The sequence below is a fragment of the Rhinopithecus roxellana genome, chromosome 19 (genome assembly GCF_007565055.1).
Source record: "Rhinopithecus roxellana isolate Shanxi Qingling chromosome 19, ASM756505v1, whole genome shotgun sequence".
Lineage (NCBI taxonomy): Eukaryota > Metazoa > Chordata > Mammalia > Primates > Cercopithecidae > Rhinopithecus > Rhinopithecus roxellana.
Window position 1 is genome coordinate 947,742 of NC_044567.1, and position 20,473 is coordinate 968,214.

The window sequence follows — 20,473 nt, forward strand, 5'->3', positions numbered from 1 at the left end:
TCCCTCCCTCCCTAGTGATTTTACTTAAGCTCTTCTAGGATTCCAGACCGTTCCTTCTTCTTTTTCTCTCCCCTCCATCTAAATCAGACATGACAAACCTGAACATATACATGGGACGGCACATGCAAAATAAGCTAGTGAATTGGGCTTAGGATGAGGGAGGTGAGATTGGCTGCGAACCGGAGAGTTTGCACCCCTGGTGGAAAGTATTCAAATAAAACAAATTTTCAAACTGTGTGTCACCCAAGCAACTCCTTTCTGTGGTCAGTGCTAGTGGCCAGAGTCTGCCATGCCTAATGCCTAAAAATCCTCCCCAGCGACTAAGGCTCAGTTTTTTTATTTGTTCGTTTGTTTGTTTTGGAGCCAGGCTCTCACTCTGTTGAAAAAACTAGAGTACAGCAGCACTATCACAGATCACTAAAGCCTCCACCTCCCAGGCCCAAGTGCTTTCCACCTCAGTCTCCCAAGCAGCTGGAACTACAGGTACATGCCGCCATGCTCAGCTGATTTTTTTATTTCTATTTTTTGTAGAGACGAGGTCTCACTATGTTGCCCACTGATCTCTAACTTGTCAGCTCAAATGATCCTCCAGCCTTGACCTCCCAAAGTTCTGGCATTACAGGCGGGAGCCACTGTCCCTGGCTCTGAATGCTTTGAGTGCCTCTTTATGACTCTTTTCACGATGGTGGGAAAATATCCCTCAAGTTCTGTCCCTGATATGATTTTGATGATTCCTTGGTGTTATTAACATTCCTCAAAGGCTCAAAGGCCAATTTGTATGTTCATTTTTGTATTTCCTCCAGCGTTCTGTGCAGGTCTGGAATCTATGTGGATGCCCTAGAACCATCTATTAACTGACACATTAAAGAGAAGTATAAAGAAAGAGAGTGTACCTCCGTCATTTGGAAATGTGCAAATCAACTGCACCCTTGCTGAATGAAGAGAACCAGACTTCCTTTGCCTGTTACTTGCTCCAGCCGCCTGTCGAATTATCCCATGGACACTAGGGGACGCTGTTGCACAATTTTCCTGGGTAAAGCCTTCTTGCCTTTGGTGAAGTAGTTAAAACTATTTCCTCTTATTTTCCTTAAAGAGCTTTATTGTTTTAAATTTCTTCTTATAGGTCCAATTTTTCTGGATCAAATGACTTTTATGATTTACCCTTAAGTTTTATGAATTAAGAAAAAAATTTTTAACTTGCAGTTAATATTCCTATGATCAATATTTCCCTTATGCTTTATATTCAAGAGTTTTTCTAGGCCTGTTCAAAAGCCTACCAATAAAAACTGTTAAAAAATATCTTTCGGAATGTTTTCCATGGTAGGTGAAATAGGCTAAGATGAATACTTTAAACATAGCTGTGGTAACAGTAACATAAAAGACCGAAGTAATAGTAAGAAAACCTCCATGAGGCTGGGCACGGTGGCTCACGCCTGTAATCTCAGCATTTTGGGAGGCCGAGGCAGGTGGATCACCTGAGGTCAGGAGTTCAAGACCAGCCTGGCCAACATGATGAAACCCCATCTCCACTAAAAAACACAAAAATTAGCCGGGTGTGGTGGCAGGCGCCTGTAATTCCAGCTACTCAGGAGGCTCAGGCAGGGAGAATAGATTGAACCCGGGAAGTGGAGGTTGCAGTGAGCTAAGATCTCACCACTGCACTCCAGCCTGGGTGACAGAGCAAGACTTGGTCCCAAAAAAGAAAAAAAAAAGAAAACCTTCATGAGAATGCTGACTGTGGCATACGGATGTGGTATGTGCCTGTGCCCACAGCCACCAGCAGGGAGTGGGAGGGGTGAGTGATCTGAGTGATCCTAGCACAAGATCATTCTCCTCCAGGGATATTTAGAATCACTGACAGAAACTTTACCAAAAGTTGGCTAAGGTCTTGCCTGAAATTTTGCTTCATGACAAATGGCTTTGTCAACATCCCAACTGAAAACAACCAAATAACTGTCCCAGATGTTATCTGTAGAAAATACCACACATAGAATGACTGAAGCAAACATCAAGAATGGAAAGCTCTCCAAAGGCTCCATTTGATGATTAATTTGAGGCTAGAAATCCCGTATCTCTCAACTTAAACAGGGCAGGCTTGGGGCATAGGACCAGATTTGACATGAGCTCAGCTGTCTAAGCCCTTCTGTCCTGGCCCCTGCCGGCAGCCATGGTGACGGCCCAGCAGAAGCTTCCCTGGTGGTTCAGGTCAGTGTGGGAGGAGCACCCAGGTCCCTGTGAGCACCCTCACACCATCAGAAGCACAGAGCAGAGCCTCACCTGATGATAACCATTGTAGTCCATGTTGCCTGGGAGTGGGAACCCTGGGGCCAAAGACAGTTCTCCTTCTAACATTTCTGGTCGAATGAATTCCTCCAGGTAGGTTCTGCAGAGCCTTCTGTCCCAGTCATCTGTGATATGGCCTCCATACATGATCTCTCCAAAAAGGTAGCGTAAATCATCATAGGGGACCTGAGTGATGGGGGGAAGAAAGAGAGGAAGGAAGGAAGACCTCCACACAGGCGTTGGGGCTGGCCTGCCATCTGGGCAGCACAGAAAGTCATGAGAGGGGATGCTTCTTGAGATTGAGAGTGATGTCTTATTTATCTTCACACTCCCAGTGCCCAGCAGGGTTAGGGGTGTTTGGGGAGTTCATTAAAAGCTTGAAGAAGGCTGGGTGCAGTGGCTCACGCCTGTAATCCCAGCACTTTGGGAGGCCGAGGCAGGTGGATCACCTGAGGTTGGGAGTTCAAGACCAGCCTGACCAACATGGAGAAACCCCGTCTTTACTAAAAATACAAAATTAGCCGGGCGTGGTGGCGCATGCCTGTAATCTCAGATACTCAGGAGGCTGAGGCAGGAGAATCACTTAAACCTGGTAAGCAGAAGTTGTGGTGAGCCGAGGACGCGCCATTGCACTGCAGCCTGGGCAACAAGAGCGAAACCCCGTCTCAAAAAAAAAAGAGAGAGAGAGAGAAAAAAGCTTGAATAATTACATCAAAGAGTGAAGAGAGGAAAGATACCAACCTCACGCCCCACATATATACATATGCCTTCCCTCTTTCATGATCATTAACTGTGAAAATGAAGACTGGCTCTACCTAGAAGCAATTTAAATAGGTGAATGTCAAAAGGAGAAAAGTGAGGACCAGAGTACTTTTCTAATTTTCTGCCTTTAATGGCAAGATTAACTGTCTCCTTTGAAAGTTCAAAGTGAATAAACAAAGCTCAAAAGTTCATTGGTGTGAAACTTAGGGAGGGAGGTCACTGGAGGAAAGCCAGCAATGAAAGAACACTGTTGAGAGGCGTGGGCTTCCCAGGCCCAAGGGCCGGAGACAGAAGGATTTCTCAGGGCATCTGGGCCTGGTTCATTTTCCTCACAAGGAAGAGGTGGTGGCCCTGCTGACTCTGTGTTTGGTTCCTGAACTAGAATAACGTTGATGAGGTGAATATTCCCTTAATTGGAAGAGCAGTGATTGTTAGCGTCAGTTTGGGAACTTACATCAGGCGAGTGTGAAGTCTCTTCCTGCTGATCCACAGCCTACCTGCCATGCTGTGAGGACACAGGTGTGGTCTGGTGGGGCCCGGGACACTCTCTCATGGGACTGACTCACTGTGTGAGTCTCTAGTTAGACATCCTGAGCATCCATGGCTCTCACCTCACAGTTCCACTCTCCTTAGCCTTTGGGCTAGTCCTGGGGTTGGCACTGCCTCATCCCAGCTGTGAGGGGCGCAGCCCTGCAGTGTGCACATGCCCCTTCTGTGGGATGGTACTGCATCATCCTCGTGAGAGGTGGCCCTCCTTAACGTGCATACGAATTCCCAGAGAATCTCATTAAAATGCGCTGATTCAGTACGTTTGGGCGGAACCGAAGATTCTACATTTCTAACTAGCTCCCAGGTACTGCCAATGATGTTGATTCATGAGCTCTGATTTGTACTATCAAGCCTTCAAATAATCTAGCTGTCAGGTAATGGGGAGTGAGAGTTGGAACATGACCATGGGTTACACTCTTAAATTGTGGTCCCCGAACCAGCAGCATCTGCATCACCAGGGAGCTTGTTAGAAATGCGCATTCTCAAGCCCCATCCTAGACCCCTCTGATTCACCCCTCAAAATCAAATAATTTTAACCCTCTCCCAACCTGGCTAGTTCCTGAACATCCATGGCCTTTACCTTTGCGTTGGCCTCCAGGAAGTTGTAGAGGACGTTCACAGAGATAGTGAGGTCTCCAGTGTTAAAGGGGTACGAGCGATTCCATCCCTGGGGCCCAAATTTCCGTCTTTCTGCCACCACGGCGTGAAAGTAACAAAGAGCAAAGAGGATGCTCTTAAACTCCGTCTCCCGAGAACACATCTCCAGAGTGTCCTGAAATGACAGCATCGCTTTGAATGTTCACACACAGTTTCTCTTATACGGGGCTGGCTAGGGTGGGGTTACAATCAGGGTTCGTGTTGGAAAATGTTACCATATATTCTGGTTTGGGTTTGAGTTACAGTGAGACTACAGCCTGGGGGGAACATGTGGAGGGGTCAGGCTTTAGTTGAGCATTGAATTAAGGTTTAGATTCAGGTTATAATGGGGTTTGGTTTAGGGTTCAAGTTTGTGCATATGAATGTGCTAATAAGGTTCACTCCTGTAGCTGATGGGGATCAGGGTGACATGCAATGAGAATGTTGTGTACCGGGGTGTGGGGTGTGGGTGCACATCCCATGGCAGCACCTCCAATATCTTCCCTTCCTACCATGCTTTTCTTGCCTGTTGTGGAACCTTAGCAGGTGTAATCACTGCCTGGGAGTTAAGCTTGGAAAAAGAGTACAGAGGGGACTGAAGGCATTTTGCTTCTCGAATCTTTGTGGAAACATCCCCCCCGCCCAGAGTTGGGCTGCTGGACTCCTACACTATGAGGGTGTCACACAGTAAGTAAAATCTTCTGAGACTCTGACTGCCACATGGTCTTCATCTTCCTTTAGGCTTAAACCAGGCCCCAAAGTTAGCTGGCACAGTCATCCTGTTGAATGGCCCATCTGACACATGTGAGCTAGCAGGGCTTCTGGGAAACCTGAGACGCACTGGTACTATTACAAGATGACAACCGAGAAGAAAACCTCCCCAGCAGCTGCTGGAACCCTCTCCTCAGATTCCACCAAAGCGTGGTGTGGCAGATGGACTTTTAAGGTGATCCTATGGCCCCCACTCTGCTCCGATTCATGCCTTTGGGTACTCCCCTGCCCAGGGAGGTGGAACTCCCAAAAGAGAACCAACAAGAAATAGTGCCTTCTTGAGAAGATGAAAGAAGCCTGAGCTGCAGACTTTGACAGTGCAACTTCATATACAAAGTTGGCCACCATGGGCTTGGACCTGGCTTTAAATAAATACGCTACAACATAAGCCTTGGAATTCCCAGTAATGGAAATGTAGCGGTCTGCATTTGAACACCATGCCTTCATATTCTGGGTCTCTCTGGAGCACAGTGTTCTCAAACCTGACTGTGTATAAGAATCTCCTGGAGGGTTCATTAAAACAGATTCCTGGGCCCCAGCCCAGAGTTTCAGATTGGGGCCTAAAAATCTGCATTTCTGGCCAGGCACGATGGCTCATGCCTGTAATCCCAGCACTTTGGGAGGCTGAGGCGGGCGGATCACGAGGTCAGGAGACAGAGACCATCCTGGCTAACACGGTGAAACCCCGTCTCTATTAAAAATACAAAATATTAGCCGGGTGTGGTGGCGGGCGCCTGTAGTCCCTTCACAGGACTACAGTCTTCATCTTACTTTAGGCTTGCAGTGAACTGAGGTTGTGCCACTGCACTCCAGCCTGGGCTACAGAGAGAGACTCCGTCTCAAAAAAAAAAAAAAAAAAAATCTGCATTTCTAACAAGTTTCCAGGTGATGCTGCTGCTGCTGGTCCAGGGGCCATATTTGAAGGGGTCTAACATGCAGTTACATTTCAAATCCATATCCCCACCACCTGACACCTGGATTCTTTGAACCCTTGATACTCAAGATTCATGGAGATGTCAAGTGATATTATCTGATTGACAGTGTCATCCCTTTGCCTGAAGACAGCCCGTCAGTGTGTGACCCAGTGTATCTTATCAATTACATTTATAGCAACGCACCCTTCTTCATCTTGGAATATTAGGTAACAGTAAACTTGCAGAAGGCTTCCCCACATCTCTTGCCAAAGAAATGTCCTGAGCTCTACTCCCCTGGGGTTATCTGGCAATGGAGAGTGGGGTTGCCCTGAGTGGGTATCAGGTGGGAACATTTTACCCACATCAGCATTGCTCCATAGCCCAACCAGCACCCCACTCCCTTCTGAGTTGCACGCTCTCCCCCAACCAGTTTGCATCAGCTGATTGCGAGGTGGGCTGTTATTTTTGCCTCCCTCCCGGGGCAGTACCTGAGTGAAGTTGTCCAGGGCCTTGTGTAGGTTGGCATGCATGCCCGTGGGGGGCTCATTGGTGATCTTAATGGAGTTCTCCAGGATGCCCTGGGGGATGATGTGGCTCTCAGGGGAGGGTGCCGGCTCTGCACTCATGAAGACCCTGAACTCTGGGTGGCTGTTCTCACTGTGCTCCTCCAGCTTCTTCTCCAGGGTGCTGAGCCACTTGGCCACCAGGTGAATGTTCTAGTGGGAAGGAAGGAGCCCCCGCCAATACAGGCATCTGCTTAGTTCTGTTAGCAGTAAACAGTTGTCAGGAAGGCAGCCAGAGTGGGGACTGGTCTTAGCATCAAATAATTTTAAAAAATTGTGGTAAGCGATAACATAAAATTTACCACCTCAAACCCTTTTTAAGTGTACAGTTAATGGCGTTACATGCACTCACATGTTGTGCAACTCAATGACTTTTAAAGGCAGAAGTGTCTTAAACCACATCGTAGAAAAGAGTTCTGGGATGCCCAGTAGTGAGGACCTCCCAGTATTCTGCAATTAAACTCTATCCCTCGCTAGCCTAAGGCTTTCCAGCATAATGTTTGTAAACTTGCCTGTGCATGGGAATAACCTGAAGCGCTTCTTAAAACACAGATTCTTGTGCCCCAGCCCAGAGTTTCAGATTCAGCAGGTCCAGGATGGGGTCTGAGAATGTGCATTTCTAACAAGCTCCCTGGTGATGCAGATGCTGCTGGTCCGGAGACCACAATTTAAGAGCGTAACACGGCCGGGCACGGTGGCTCACGCTTGCAATCCCAGCACTTTGGGAGGCCGAGGCGGGTGGATCACGAGGTCAAGAGATCGAGACCATCCTGGCTAACATGGTGAAACCCCGTCTCTACTAAAAATACAAAACATTAGCCTGGCCTAGTGGCGGGCGCCTGTAGACCCAGCTACTTCGGAGGCCCAGGCAGGAGAATGGCGGGAACCCAGGAGGCGGAGCTTGCAGTGAGCCGAGATGGCGCCACTGCACTCCAACCTGGGCGACAGAGCGAGACTCCATCTCAAAAATAAATAGATAAATAAGTAAATAAAAAATAAAAAAAATAATAAAAAAGAATGTAACACATGGGAATGTTCCAAGTCTAACTCCCCATTACCCGACAGCTAGATTACTTGAAACCTTGATGGTACAAATTGGAGCTCATGGATCTACATTGCTGGCAGTACCTGGGAGCTAGTTAGAAATGCAGAATCTTAGGTTCCGCCCAAACTTACTGAATCAGCGCATTTTAATGAGATCCTCTGGTAATTCGTACGCACGTTAACATTTGAAAGGCACTGATTTAAACTCTTTCCAGCTAGCTTTCCTTAGTCTTCTGTCTCCACTCTCCAAACCAGTCTGTTAATTGTTGCCAAACTTATCTTCCTAAAACACACTGAGTCACTGCTGCTCAAAGACCGTACAAGGCTCTCTACTCTAATCCCAAGCTCCTCCGTCTGGTCTTTGAGCCTGTCTCCTCCCCCCACATTTGATTGCTATCTGTCTATCTATCAAAACCTACATTTGTTTCTCACCACGGCTTTGCAGAATGCGCCTTTCACTGTAGTTAGGAGAGTCACCTGGCTTCATTGCAATGTGTTTCATTATAATGAATAGATAAAAGCTCCTTGATAAATATTTGAGGAAGTAAGCATGCAAAGCCTTAAATACACAGATCAGAGCTGAGCCCAGCACTTGGTCCACAGTAATTTGGTCTTTGAGTTCTGCCTTCTCTTCTATAAGAAGAGAAATAACAATAACATCTGCCATACTTATTTCACAGAGTGGCTGCAGATAACCAAAGAAATGGATTTGAAAGGGTTTGTAGGACTGGGTGCAGTGGCTCACATCTGTAATCCCAGCACTTTGGGAGGCCAAGGCGGGTGGATTACTTGAGGCCAGGAGTTTGATACCAGCCTGGCCAACACAGTGAAACCCGGTCTCTACAAAATAAATAAATAAAATAAAAATAAAAATAAAGGGTTTTGTGTACCATAAAATGTGATGCAAGGGATAGTAGTAGTTGTTGAGATGAAAATTGGTTAAATTAATGAATTTACTTATAATCAAATCAATTGGAGCAGAGTGTTTAGTGGGCTACTTGAGATCCAGGGTTCCTTGTAGCCAGCATCACCAGCAACCCACATGTGGGTAATTTGGCTCCTCCTTTCGAAACTCCAAGTTCTGCTACTGGGCAGGTCTGGCAGAAAGAACGTCTGTTGCTTGTGTATAGAACCCTGGGGTGGATTCAGAGATCCTTGAGGCTGCCCCACTGGGTTGATGGGCTTGGGTTGGGAAAACCACCTAACAGCTCCTACAGCCAGGAAGGAAGAGCGGGAAGACTATGAGCCTTGCTCCCTCACCGAGGACCAGAGAAGCCAGCTCTCCCAGAATAGAACCCCTAGCTCATCTGGGTCAGGGTCCTCAGGCAGCATTTCCCAAAAGTGCTCCATGGGATGTTAAAAGATGTTAGATCCATAAAGAACGTCTGTGTTCCTGCACACCTACAACCATCTGATCTTCGACAAACCTGACGAAAACAAGCAATGGTGAAAGGATTCCCTATTTAATAAATGGTGCTGGGAGAACTAGCTATCCATATGCAAACAATTGAAACTAGAGTCCTTCTTTATATGTTATAGAAAAATTAACTCAAAATGGATTAAAGACTTAAATGTAAAACCCAAAACTAGAAAAACCCTAGAATAAAATCTAGGTAATATCATTCAGGACATAGGCATGGGCAAAGAATTTATGACAAAAATGCTAAAAGCAATTACAACAAAAGCAAAAATTAGCAAATGGGATCTAATTAAACTAAAGAGCTTCTTCCCAGGAAAATAAACTACCATCAGAGTGAAAAGACAACCTATGGAATGGGAGAAAATTTTTGCAATCTATCCATCTGACACAGGTCCAATGTCCAGAATCTATGAGGAACTTAAATTTACAAGCAAAAAACAAACAACCTCATTAAAAAATGGGCAAAGAACATGAACTAACACTTCTCAAAAGAAGATATTCATCGTGGTCAACAAACATTTGAAAAGAAGCTCAACATTGCTGATCCTTACAGAAATGCAAATCAGAACCACAATTAGATACCATCTCACACCAGTCAGAATGCTGATTATTAAAAAGTCAAGAAATAACAGATGCTGGTAAGGTTCAGAGAAAAAGGAGCCCTTTTATGCTGTTGGTGGGAGTGTAAATTAGTTCAACCATTGTGGAAGATATAGAAGCAGAAATACCATTTGACCCACCAATCCCATTACTGGGTATAAGCCCAAAGGATTAGAAATCATTTTATTATAAAGATACATGCATACGTATGTTCATGGCAGCACTATTCACAGTAGCAAAAACTTGGAATCAACCCAAATGCTCATCAATGATGGACTAGATAAAGCAAATGTGGCACATATATACCATGGAATACTATGCAGCCATAAAAAGGAACAAGATCATGTCCTTTGCAGGGAAATGAATGGAGCTGGAAGGCGTTACCCTCAGCAAACTAATGGGAGAACAGAAAACCAAACACTGCATGTTCTCACTTATAAGTGGGAGCTGAACAATGAGAACACATGGACACATGGGGTAGGGAACAAACACACTGAGGCCTCTTGCGGGATGTGGGGAGAGGGAGAGCATCAGGAAGAACAGCTAATGGAGGCTGGGCTTAATACCGAGGTGATGGGTTGATCTGTGCAGCAAACCACCATGGCACACACGTTTACCTATGGAACAAACCTGCACATCCTGCACATGTACCACAGAACTCAAAATAAAAGTTGAAGAAAAAAAAAAAGAAGGTCTGTGTTCAATGGAATTTGGGAAATACTGGATGGAATAAGATTTCTATACCAAAGGATTCTCAGAACCATTAACCTATTGATATCATTGAAAATATCCTTGCCGGGTGCAGTGGCTCACACCAGTACTTTGGGAGGCCGAGCACTCCCAGCACTTTGGGAGGCCGAGGCGGGCAGATCACGGGGTCAAGAGATCGAGACCATCCTGGCTAACACGGTGAAACTCCGTCTCTACTAAAAATACAAAAAATTAGCCAGGCATGGTGGCGGGTGCCTGTAGTCCCAGCTACTTGGTAGGCTGAGGCAGGAGAATGGCGTGAACCCAGGAGGCAGAGCTTGCAGCAAGCCGAGGTGGCGCCACTGCACTCCATCCAGCCTGGGCGACAGGGTGAGACTCTGTCTCAAAAAAAAAAAAAAAAAATTCCTTAAAAGGAATTTGTATGTAGTATTTTCCAATGTTTAAAATAGGAATTTAAGTGTATTCCTCCCCCACTTTTTTTTTTTTTTTTTTTTTTTTTCAGATAATCTCTCAGGTTTACAGGCCGGGAAACATTGCTGGGTAGGATTCCAGTCCAGTCTGGTTCAGTATGTCAGGAAATTCTTAGAACCAGGTAGCTGTGATTCCTACAAGAGATTTCACAAACCAGTGAGGATATTTTGTTTCTGATAGCACTGTACAGTTTGGACAGATTATGTCTATTCAATGCTCCAATGCTTTATTCAGGGGGAAAGGCAGGCCTCCAGATTGTTTGGCACAATTTTCCTTTGGAAATGTCCAATCACCAGGAAATAAAGAGGGAATACTGAGTTCAGTGTTGGAGAGCTCCGAGCAACCACATCAGTACAAGATTTTGGTGCCCTGCAAGGCCAGTAGGTGCTGGGGGGCAATGGGCGCAGCAGAGGCAGCACCACAGTCTCAGAAACAGACTCTAATGTCCATGACAAGTGCCTGGGTTCCCAGCACTGGTGTCTGGAGAGGTCCCTTGGCAAATGTGCCTGAGAGGGTGGGGAGGTCATATCTTCAAGCACTGTGCTGACCCATGAGGGAGGAAGGAGGAAACTCAGCTGTTATTTAATACTTTTCTCCTGAACTTCCTGATGTTTCTGGAAAAGGAGGCCCCGGAGGGGCAGATCTCTCAGTTGCTAGGCTCCAAATAAATAATAGAATAATTAAGGACAAAGACCCAGCAGCAAGATGTGATGTCACCAGTAATCAGGAGATGGGGGAGGTTCATGGCAGTGAAAGCCAGGAAGAATGGGAGTGACTGGCGTTTGCATTTATTCTTTCTTTAATTTCTTCATGGATTCCTTGACCCACCGGCTTTTTGTTTCAGTGTCTGCTATGTTCAAGGCAGTAGGCTCCGGGTGATAAAAGGTAAAGAAGGAACATCTCTTTACCTAAAAAATTTAGTGGAGAATACCATCATAAAATAAATCATGTCAACATAGCAATGGAGCTCTAATAGAAGATTCCAAAATGTTCTAGGAGAAAAGAGGAGCAAGCTATGCATTCTGCCACAACTCCAGCATCTATACAAGTGGCATAAAAGAGGATTAGGCAGGCCCTCATAGATGGATCTGAAAAGGTTTTGTGTACTGTAAAATGCTATATAAGAGTTAGTAGTAGTTAGGCTGGGTGCAGTGGCTCACGCCTGTAATCCCAGCACTTTGGGAGGCTGATGCAGGTAGATCACTTGAGGTCTGGAGTTCCAGACAAGCCTGGCCAACAGGCTTAGTCTCTACTAAAAAAACAAAAATTAGCTGGGCGTGATGGTGTGCTCCTGTAATCCCAGCTCCTCAGGAGGCTGAGGCAGGAGAATCGCTTGAACCCAGGAGGCGGAGGTTGCAGTGAGCCGGGATCGCGCCATTGCACTCCAACCTGGCAACACAGCAAGACTCCATCTCAAAAAAAAAAAAAAGAGTTAGTAGTAATTGTTGAAATGAAAATTGGTTAAATGAAATGATTTAATAGGGGTTAAGTAAAATTTAATAGGGGTTAATAGAGAGGGCTAAATTCTTTAACCCTCTCTTCTGATAGAAGAGAGGTAGCCTTTTTTCCCTTGTAACTGTTCGGTGAAATTATCTGTAGTAGGGGTTCCAGATTTCCAAACACCAACATGAGCTGTCAGTGAAGAGGCTAAGGTTGCTCCCATATCCTAGTCATGCCCGTGACAAACAGCATATGACACACAGCCCAACAGAAAGGCACAGCAGAGGAACGTGCCATGAAATTCACAGGAAGAAACCAGCTGTTGAAAGCATCCAGCTGCCAGGACCTTCAACGTAAATGCTAACTTCCTGAATGCCTATCATAGTGGGAATCTGTTCCTTTTATAAGTAGAGCTATTTAAACTAGAGAGAGTGGCAGAGCAGGTGAGGGGAGAAGGATTGTTCCCGGATGTGGTCTGGGAAAGAGAACATATGAGTGAGGAGAACTGGCAAGAGAGAAGATGAAGAAATGAAGGAGACAAGAGTGTGAAAGGACAGGTGGGGAGAAGCTAAGAGTGGATGGAGACGCCCAGTGAGCATGGCATGAGGCAAGTATGGGTCGAGATAACACAGACCAGGGTAGAGGAACATACCTGCAAAATAACCCAGTGACCTTTCTTGGCAGCGAGGTCCAGCGCAGCCTCAGCCACCACTTCCTGTCCTTGCCCCAAAGACACGTTGTGAAAGTTCTGATTGTTGAAGGTGTATCCAAGTTTTCTTCCTAAAAGGGGGATGGAGTCGTCGTTATTATTTCTTGAGTCTAATGATGGATGTTTGACGTTCATAAAGAAATGCACACGCTCATATCACCTCTCAAACACAGGCATGCCCAAATCTATAACCCAAGCCTCATATACTGACCCTTTTCCTTCACAGGAGGCTACTTCTTCCAGCTTTTTGTTCTCATATAAAAGGAAGCACTTGAGCCGGGCGTGGTGGCTCATGCCTGTAATCCTAGCACTTTGGGAGGCTGAGGCGGGTGGATGACCTGAGGTCAGGAGTTCAAGACCAGCCTGGCCAACACAGTGAAACCCCATCTCTACTAAAAATACAAAAAATTAGCTGGGCATGGTGGGAGGCGCCTGTAATCCCAGCTACTCGGGAGGCTGAGGCAGGAGAATCACTTGAACCCAGGAGATAGAGGTTGCAGTGAGCCAAGATCATGCCATTGCACTCCAGCTTGGGCAACAAGAGCGAAACTCTGTCTCAAAAACAAAGAGAAAGCACTTGTTCAGACCAAAATCACTTCACTCTTACCCTCTGCACTTAATTCCCAAAGAGGAGTAGGATTGCTGATGCTATTCTTTATGTGTCTTATCTGCAGACCAGACATTGATCCACTATTCTAGGGAGTGATGATGAGAGAAGGGTGGAAGAGTAGCAAGCATGTGGGTGTGGTCCTTTGTGGCTTGCCTTGTCCTCTGAATAAATACTGTGTCTTCTCTGGAACTTTACTGGGAGGTGTGGCCAGTAGGGGCAGGATTCAGGTAGTTCTGGCTTCCTGTACTTTTTGCCCTATTAACTTCCTCTCCTATCATTCCCAACACATAGAAAAGTGTTATCTCATCATTTTGCACGAATTAAGAGTGAAAGGGGGCAAGACACAAAGCTGTTTAGTTGTGTAGGTGTGAGTTTTCTGTTGGAGGTATGTCAGGGTTGCTGGTGTTGCCGATGGATGAAGGGGATAACCATACACACAAACGTGGCAGCCATACCACTGAAGCAAGGCCAGTGGGCTTCAGCTGCTCTCCAAGCCCAAGGGAAACAACCCTAAAGAAATGATCCTAATACGGAGAATATTAGCTCTTAGCACAATCCAATAAAGTGTAGACAAATTACATAATATTCTTTAGATACAAGAATCATAAAAATGTATAATGCCATGAAGGAATCACTAAGCAACATTTCTAGCAAGGTGAAGTAGACAAAAGGGGAGAAATTGAAAAAGAGGAACAATAAAAATCCATACTTAAAAAAAATTTAGTTTCAGAGGAACTAAAACTGAAGATGTAGTTTGATACGTGTGCAAGAAAATTTTTGGAAATAAGTGTTAATATTGAACATTTCTTTTAAATATAAAAAATGTATAGACTGTCATTGAAATGTACAGGACAATGCAAGACAATGGCTTTTTGTAGTAAGAAATAGATATTGGAGACTTAACTGAGATGAACCCAAGAAACACCGTTATTAAATTATAAATCCTAGTTGGCAAAACATTTGATGTCAGCTTTGGAAGTGGGGAGATAAACAATTCATTCCAGAGAAAATACCAGGATAAAAAGTGTGGGGATTTTTAGACGTCTTCTGTGACATTTCTGCTTACAAAAGGGCCTGTTTATTTTGTTTATTAGCAACAGAAGGATATGGGCAAAGAGGTTATTTAATAAAGATTCGTTTGAAAACTCCCGACTGGAGGGATCATCCTGGGCAAAGCTTAGCACTGCAGAGCCCGGCTGGGATCAGTCTGCATTAATTTGGGCTTGAGGCATGACAATGAGGCAGAGAAGAAAGAAATGGATCTTGGAAACATTGAGAAGAGGAAAAATGGATGAGATTCTCACAGACTGAACACTCAGCTAAAGGTGGCCGCATCCCATGTGACTCTCAAGGGTGTGGAGGTAACCTTGCGAGGTCTTTCCCTTTGGAACTTGAGGCTCTTAGATGGCTTGTTGGGCCTTGAGCAAGTCCCTCCAGTTTCTCAGGATTTCACCTTCAGATTGTTCTATGTTGGTGCTTCCATGCCTCCACCCCTACTGCTTGTGACTCATCTCTCCTTTTCTGACTTTCCTTCCAGCTCTACATATGGTGGTGTCACCTGGAACTGTGCCCCACTGTCAACCTCTTTTAACATCTTTACAGTGTGTGTCACCGACCTCTAGTCTCTCTGAGGACAGTGCAACTCCAACAGTCCTCTCCCTAGTTCCATACCCCTATAGTGCTGGCGTTGGAAGGGGAACATTTTTTCTAGTGTTTTCTTGCTACCTGGAGGCAATTTCTTCTCTGCCCTCATAAAAACAAAACAAAACAAAACAACAACAAAAACACTTTTCTTTCTTTTTTTTCACCCAGGCTGGAGTGCAGTGGCACAATCTCACCTCACTGCAACCTCCACCTCCCAGATTCAAGCGATCCTCCTGCCTTAGCCTCTCGAGTAGCTGGAATAACACCCAGGCTGGAGTGCAGTGGCACGATCTCACCTCACTGCACTCTCCACCTCCCAGACTCAAGTGGTCCTCCTGCCTCAGCCTCCCCAGTAGCTGGGATTAGAGGTGCCCGCCACCACACCTGGCTAATTTTTGTATTTTTAGTAGAGACAAGGTTTCACCATGTTGGCCAGGCTGGTCTCAAACTCCTGACCTCAAGTGATCCACCCACCTCGGCCTCCCAAAGTGCTGGGATTATAGGTGTGAGTCATTGTGCCCGGCCAAAAGCCCCTTTCTCACTGAAAGCACATGTCATCTGGTTTTATACTGACTTTTATGTTCTCTGCCTTCTACCAACTTTTCAGTGAGTCTCATTTGTATTAGGGGCTTTGGAACTTGGTTCCTGTTTCATCATCATCTTGGTGAACTCTAATGTCACTATGGATGACTCAGACAACAGCCAGACTCATGCTTCCTCATCTTTCTTTTTTTCTTTTCTTTTCTTTTTTTTTTTTTTTTTTTTTGAGACGGAGTCTTGCTCTGTCACCCAGGCTGGAGTGCAACGGCACGATCTTGGCTCACTGCAACCTCTGCCTCCCAGGTTCAAGCAATTCTCCTGCCTCAGCCTCCCGAGTAGCTGAGATTACAGGCGCCCGCCACCATGCCTGGTTAATTTGTGTATTTTTTTTTTTTTTTTTTTTTGAGACGGAGTCTCGCTCTGTCGCCCAGGCTGGAGTGCAGTGGCCGGATCTCAGCTCACTGCAAGCTCCGCCTCCCGGGTTTACGCCATTCTCCTGCCTCAGCCTCCCGAGTAGCGGGGACTACAGGCGCCCGCCACCTCGCCCGGCTAGTTTTTTGTATTTTTTTAGTAGAGACGGGGTTTCACCGTGTTAGCCAGGATGGTCTCGATCTTCTGACCTCGTGATCCGCCCGCCTCGGCCTCCCAAAGTGCTGGGATTACAGGCTTGAGCCACCGCGCCCGGCCAATTTGTGTATTTTTAGTAGAGACAGGGTTTCACCATGTTGGCCAGGCTGGTCTCAAACTCCTGACCTCGTGATTCGCCTGCCTCAGCTTCCCAAAGTGCTGTGATTACAGGCATGAGCCACTGTCCCCGTCCTCATCTTTCTTATCTTGAAAGAACTTAACTCTGGCCATAGTCCCAGCACTTTTGGAGGCCGAGGCGGGCGGATCACCTGAGGTTGGGAGTTCAAGGCCAGCCTGACCAACATGGAGAAACCCCGTTTCTACTAAAAATACAAAATTAGCCAGGCGTGGTGGCCCATGCCTGTAATCCCAGCTACTCAGGAGGCTGAGGCAGGAGAATCGCTTGAACTCAGGAGGCGGAGGTTGTGGTGAGCTGAGATCGTGCCATTGCACTCCAGCCTGGGCCACAAGAGCGAAACCCCATCTCAAAAAAAAAAAAAAAGAAAGAAAGAAAGAAAGAACTTAACTCCATTTCATTTCTGCTGCCAACTCCCAGTGGCCACACCCAGGGCTCTCCCATCATGGAGATCTGTCCTGTGTCTGAAATGTGATTCTTCCAAGTCCACTCATGACTTTTACTTCCTACTTCCCAGATTTTTACCTTCTTATTTCTTTACCACCTATTTTTCTACTTCAGTGAAATGTTGAGTCCCTTGGTCCCTTCATTTTTTTCTAATTTCACCTTTACCTCCTCTTATTTTAATATGGACCCAATCATCCTTAATTTGAGCCAAAATCCTCAACTTCATTGCCTCCTTCTACTTCCGCACTGACTACTCAACTTTCTAAGACCCCAACTCTGAGTTTAAGTATTAATGAAAGGGGTAATTCACATGTTTGGTGACTTGGCACCATCACAAGCTTGTGATTCTCAATTTCGAAGCGATTTGGTACTCTTTCAATGTGTCCAGAAGCCGGCTGTGTTACCCATTTCCCTCTGTCATTATGTCTCCTAATGGACCTCTCTTCTTTTTTTTTTTTTTTTTTTTTTTTTTGAGACGGAGTCTCGCTCTGTTGCCCGGGCTGGAGTGCTGTGGCCGGATCTCAGCTTACTGCAAGCTCCGCCTCCCGGGTTTATGCCATTCTCCTGCCTCAGCCTCCCGAGTAGCTGGGACTACAGGCGCCCGCCACCTCGCCCGGCTAGTTTTTTGTATTTTTTTTTAGTAGAGACGGGGTTTCACCGGGTTAGCCAGGATGGTCTCGATCTCCTGACCTCGTGATCCGCCCGTCTCGGCCTCCCAAAGTGCTGGGATTACAGGCTTGAGCCACCGCGCCCGGCCGGACCTCTCTTCTTATGCTCAGCGGTTTGCTCTACTAATTCCCTGAAAAAAACGTACGCCCTCTGGTGGACACTCCTCCATTTACTGCCATTTTGTCTGCATCTCTGTACACCGCCCTCTCAATGGAAAAGATGTCCTCCTCCCTTCCTGCCTGTCACTTTATCTGTCATTTAAATCCCACCTCTTTTTGTATTTTTATTACTATTATCATTTTATTTTTTAAGACGGAGTTTTTCTCTTGTCACCCGGGCTGGAGTGCAGTGGCACGATCTCGGCTCACTGCAACCTCCTCCTCCAGGGTTCAAGTGATTCTCCTGTGTGTCAGCCTCCCAAGTAGCTGAGATTACAGGCACGTGCCACCACTCCCGGCTGATTTTTGTATTTTTAGTAGAGATGAGGTTTCACCATGTTGGCCAGGCTGGTCTCAGACTCCCGACCTCCAGTGATCCACCTGCCTCGGCCTCCCAAAGTGCTGGGATTACAGGCGTGAGCCACTGCGCCCGGCCCTCTTTTTGTATCTTTAACTTTTATCTCTATTCACTCTTCTGCTCCCTAGCACATCCACACATCAGTTTCACTCATCACAAAAAAACAATACTCCATGAATCCTGAATCCTCTCTCTAAAGACTGTACTTGCCTCAGCTTATCTATCTTTTACTTGCCTTTTATTTTTTATTTATTTATTTATTTATTTTGAGACGGAGTCTCGCTCTGTCGCCCAGGCTGGAGTGCAGTGGCCGGATCTCAGCTCACTGCAAGCTCCGCCTCCCGGGTTCACGCCATTCTCCTGCCTCAGCCTCCTGAGTAGCTGGGACTACAGGCGTCCGCCACCTCGCCCGGCTAGTTTTTTGTATTTTTAGTAGAGACGGGGTTTCACCATGTTAGCCAGGATGGTCTCGATCTCCTGACCTCGTGATCCGCCCGTCTCGGCCTCCCAAAGTGCTAGGATTACAGGCTTGAGCCACCACGCCCGGCCTACTTGCCTTTTAAAGAAAAGAGGGTTGGGTGTGGTGGCTCATGCCTAGAATCCCAGCACTTTGGGAGGTTGAGGTGGGCAGGTTGCTTGAGCTCAGGAGTTCAAGACCAGCCTGGGCAGCACAGTGAGGCCCCATCTCTACAAAAAATACAAAAAGTTAGCCAGGCATAGTGGCATATGCCTATAGTCCAGCTACTCAGGAGGCTGAGGCGGGAGGATCACTTGAACCTGGGAGGCAGAGGTTGCAATGAGCCAAGATTGTGCCCCTGCACTCCAGCCTGGGCAACACAGTGAGATCCTGTCTCAAACAAACAAACAAACAAACAAAAAACCCAACCAAATACAAGAAAACAGAATGGGGCCAGGAACAATGAAAACGAGGCCCAAAGCAAAGTTTCAATAATCGGCTGCAAAGACACTGAATGGAAAACCGTTTCTTTGAACATATCTGGTAGCAGGCCTACAAAAATCTCAGAACATTGGAGAGAAAAGGAGACAGTAGAAGGCAAAGGTGGGATACACAGCTTCTTTCTGATCAGAAAATGGAAAGACAGAACTCATTTTGTTAAAGTCAGGTAACTGGGCAAAGAAGGATGGAGACCAAGCGAGATCATGCTGTAAACAAGTGAAAGACCGGAGAAGATGCCGGCGTCAGGGTAGGAAGGGGAGGGCCGAGGAGGAGACTGTTCTTGAGAGGATGTGAAGGAAGGGTAAACTGAGCTGCCCCAAAGAACAGATGCACCATCATCAACATCGTAACGCTGTGCAATGCTACTGTACTCTTGGCTTTTCAAAGCCTTTTCATATCTGAGATTTTGTTTTTATCTTCCCAGTAACCCAAGGAGGCAGGTATCATGGGTGACTGAGAACAAGGGGGAAGTAGATGAAGCAAAAGCAGAAATAAACAAGCAAATAAGGAAGTGTGACTCCTTTAGGGAAAAAGATGATGAGAAAAGAGAGGCGAGTACAGTGAAAGCTCCGTTAAAGGCTTAATCAGAGAAGGCAAGAAGGAAAGCAGTGAGGGTGGATAGTGGTATCTTTCGTGTTAAAATAGAGGCCAGCTGTGCGTGGTGGCTCATGCCTGTAATCCCAGCACTTTGGGAGGCTGAGGCAGGTGGATCACCTGAGGTCAGGAGTCCCAGACCAGCCTGGCCAACATGGTGAAATCCCGTCTCTACTAAAAATACACAAATTAGCCAGGCATGGTGGTGGGCGCCTGTAATCCCAGCTACTCGGGAGGCTGAGGCAGAAGAATCACTTGAACCACGGAGGTGGAGGTTGCAGAGAGCTGAGATCGTGCCATTGCACTCCAACCTGGGCGACAAGAGCAAAACTCCGTCTCAAACAAACAAACAAACAAAAAAAAAAAAAAAAAAGAAAAAAGAAAAAAGAAAACAGAGGCTAAGAGTGGATGGAATTTCTCCCTTCCTCACTCTATCCCTGCTTCTCCTCAGCTCTTCTTTCTCCGCTTTCCTTTCCTTCCCCTCCTCCTCCTTCACAATTGTTGAGGAAGAAGAATCCTGGAGGGGACTGAGTGCCACAAAAGTGCCTACAAATTATAGATTCCTAATCAAGTGAATTATTAATTAGCCAATGGATAAACTTCAGGGGCTGAAGAAATGCTCAAAATCGTATACAGAATGTTGTGTGTCTGTGGGTGTGTGCACTTTTTTCGGGAGTGGAGGAAGGACAAAGGAACAAATCTTGAATCTGAATCTAGGGGTTTTAAAACTCTACCCAATATTAAGAACGGCCTTGTTGAAGCAAAAGAATACATAAATGGAGTAAAGAACTTAAATCAAATATCCAAAGAAGGGAAATGATTCCAAGCTTTTTAAGAGTCTAAATGGAGGAAGACAGTG

General features: G+C 46.1%; 1 protein-coding gene across 1 annotated transcript in view; it reads right to left on the minus strand.

Annotated features, from left to right (window-relative positions):
• Nucleotides 1-20,473, minus strand: part of DNAH9 (dynein axonemal heavy chain 9) — a 378,462-nt gene that overhangs the window by 34,060 nt on the left and 323,929 nt on the right. The window contains exons 62-65 of the mRNA XM_010376130.2: nt 12,817-12,944; nt 6,404-6,631; nt 4,175-4,366; nt 2,278-2,469 (exon numbers count right to left, since the gene is read on the minus strand). Of these exons, the coding sequence (XP_010374432.2) occupies nt 2,278-2,469; nt 4,175-4,366; nt 6,404-6,631; nt 12,817-12,944 (740 nt within the window). The remainder of the gene's footprint in view (nt 1-2,277; nt 2,470-4,174; nt 4,367-6,403; nt 6,632-12,816; nt 12,945-20,473) is intronic.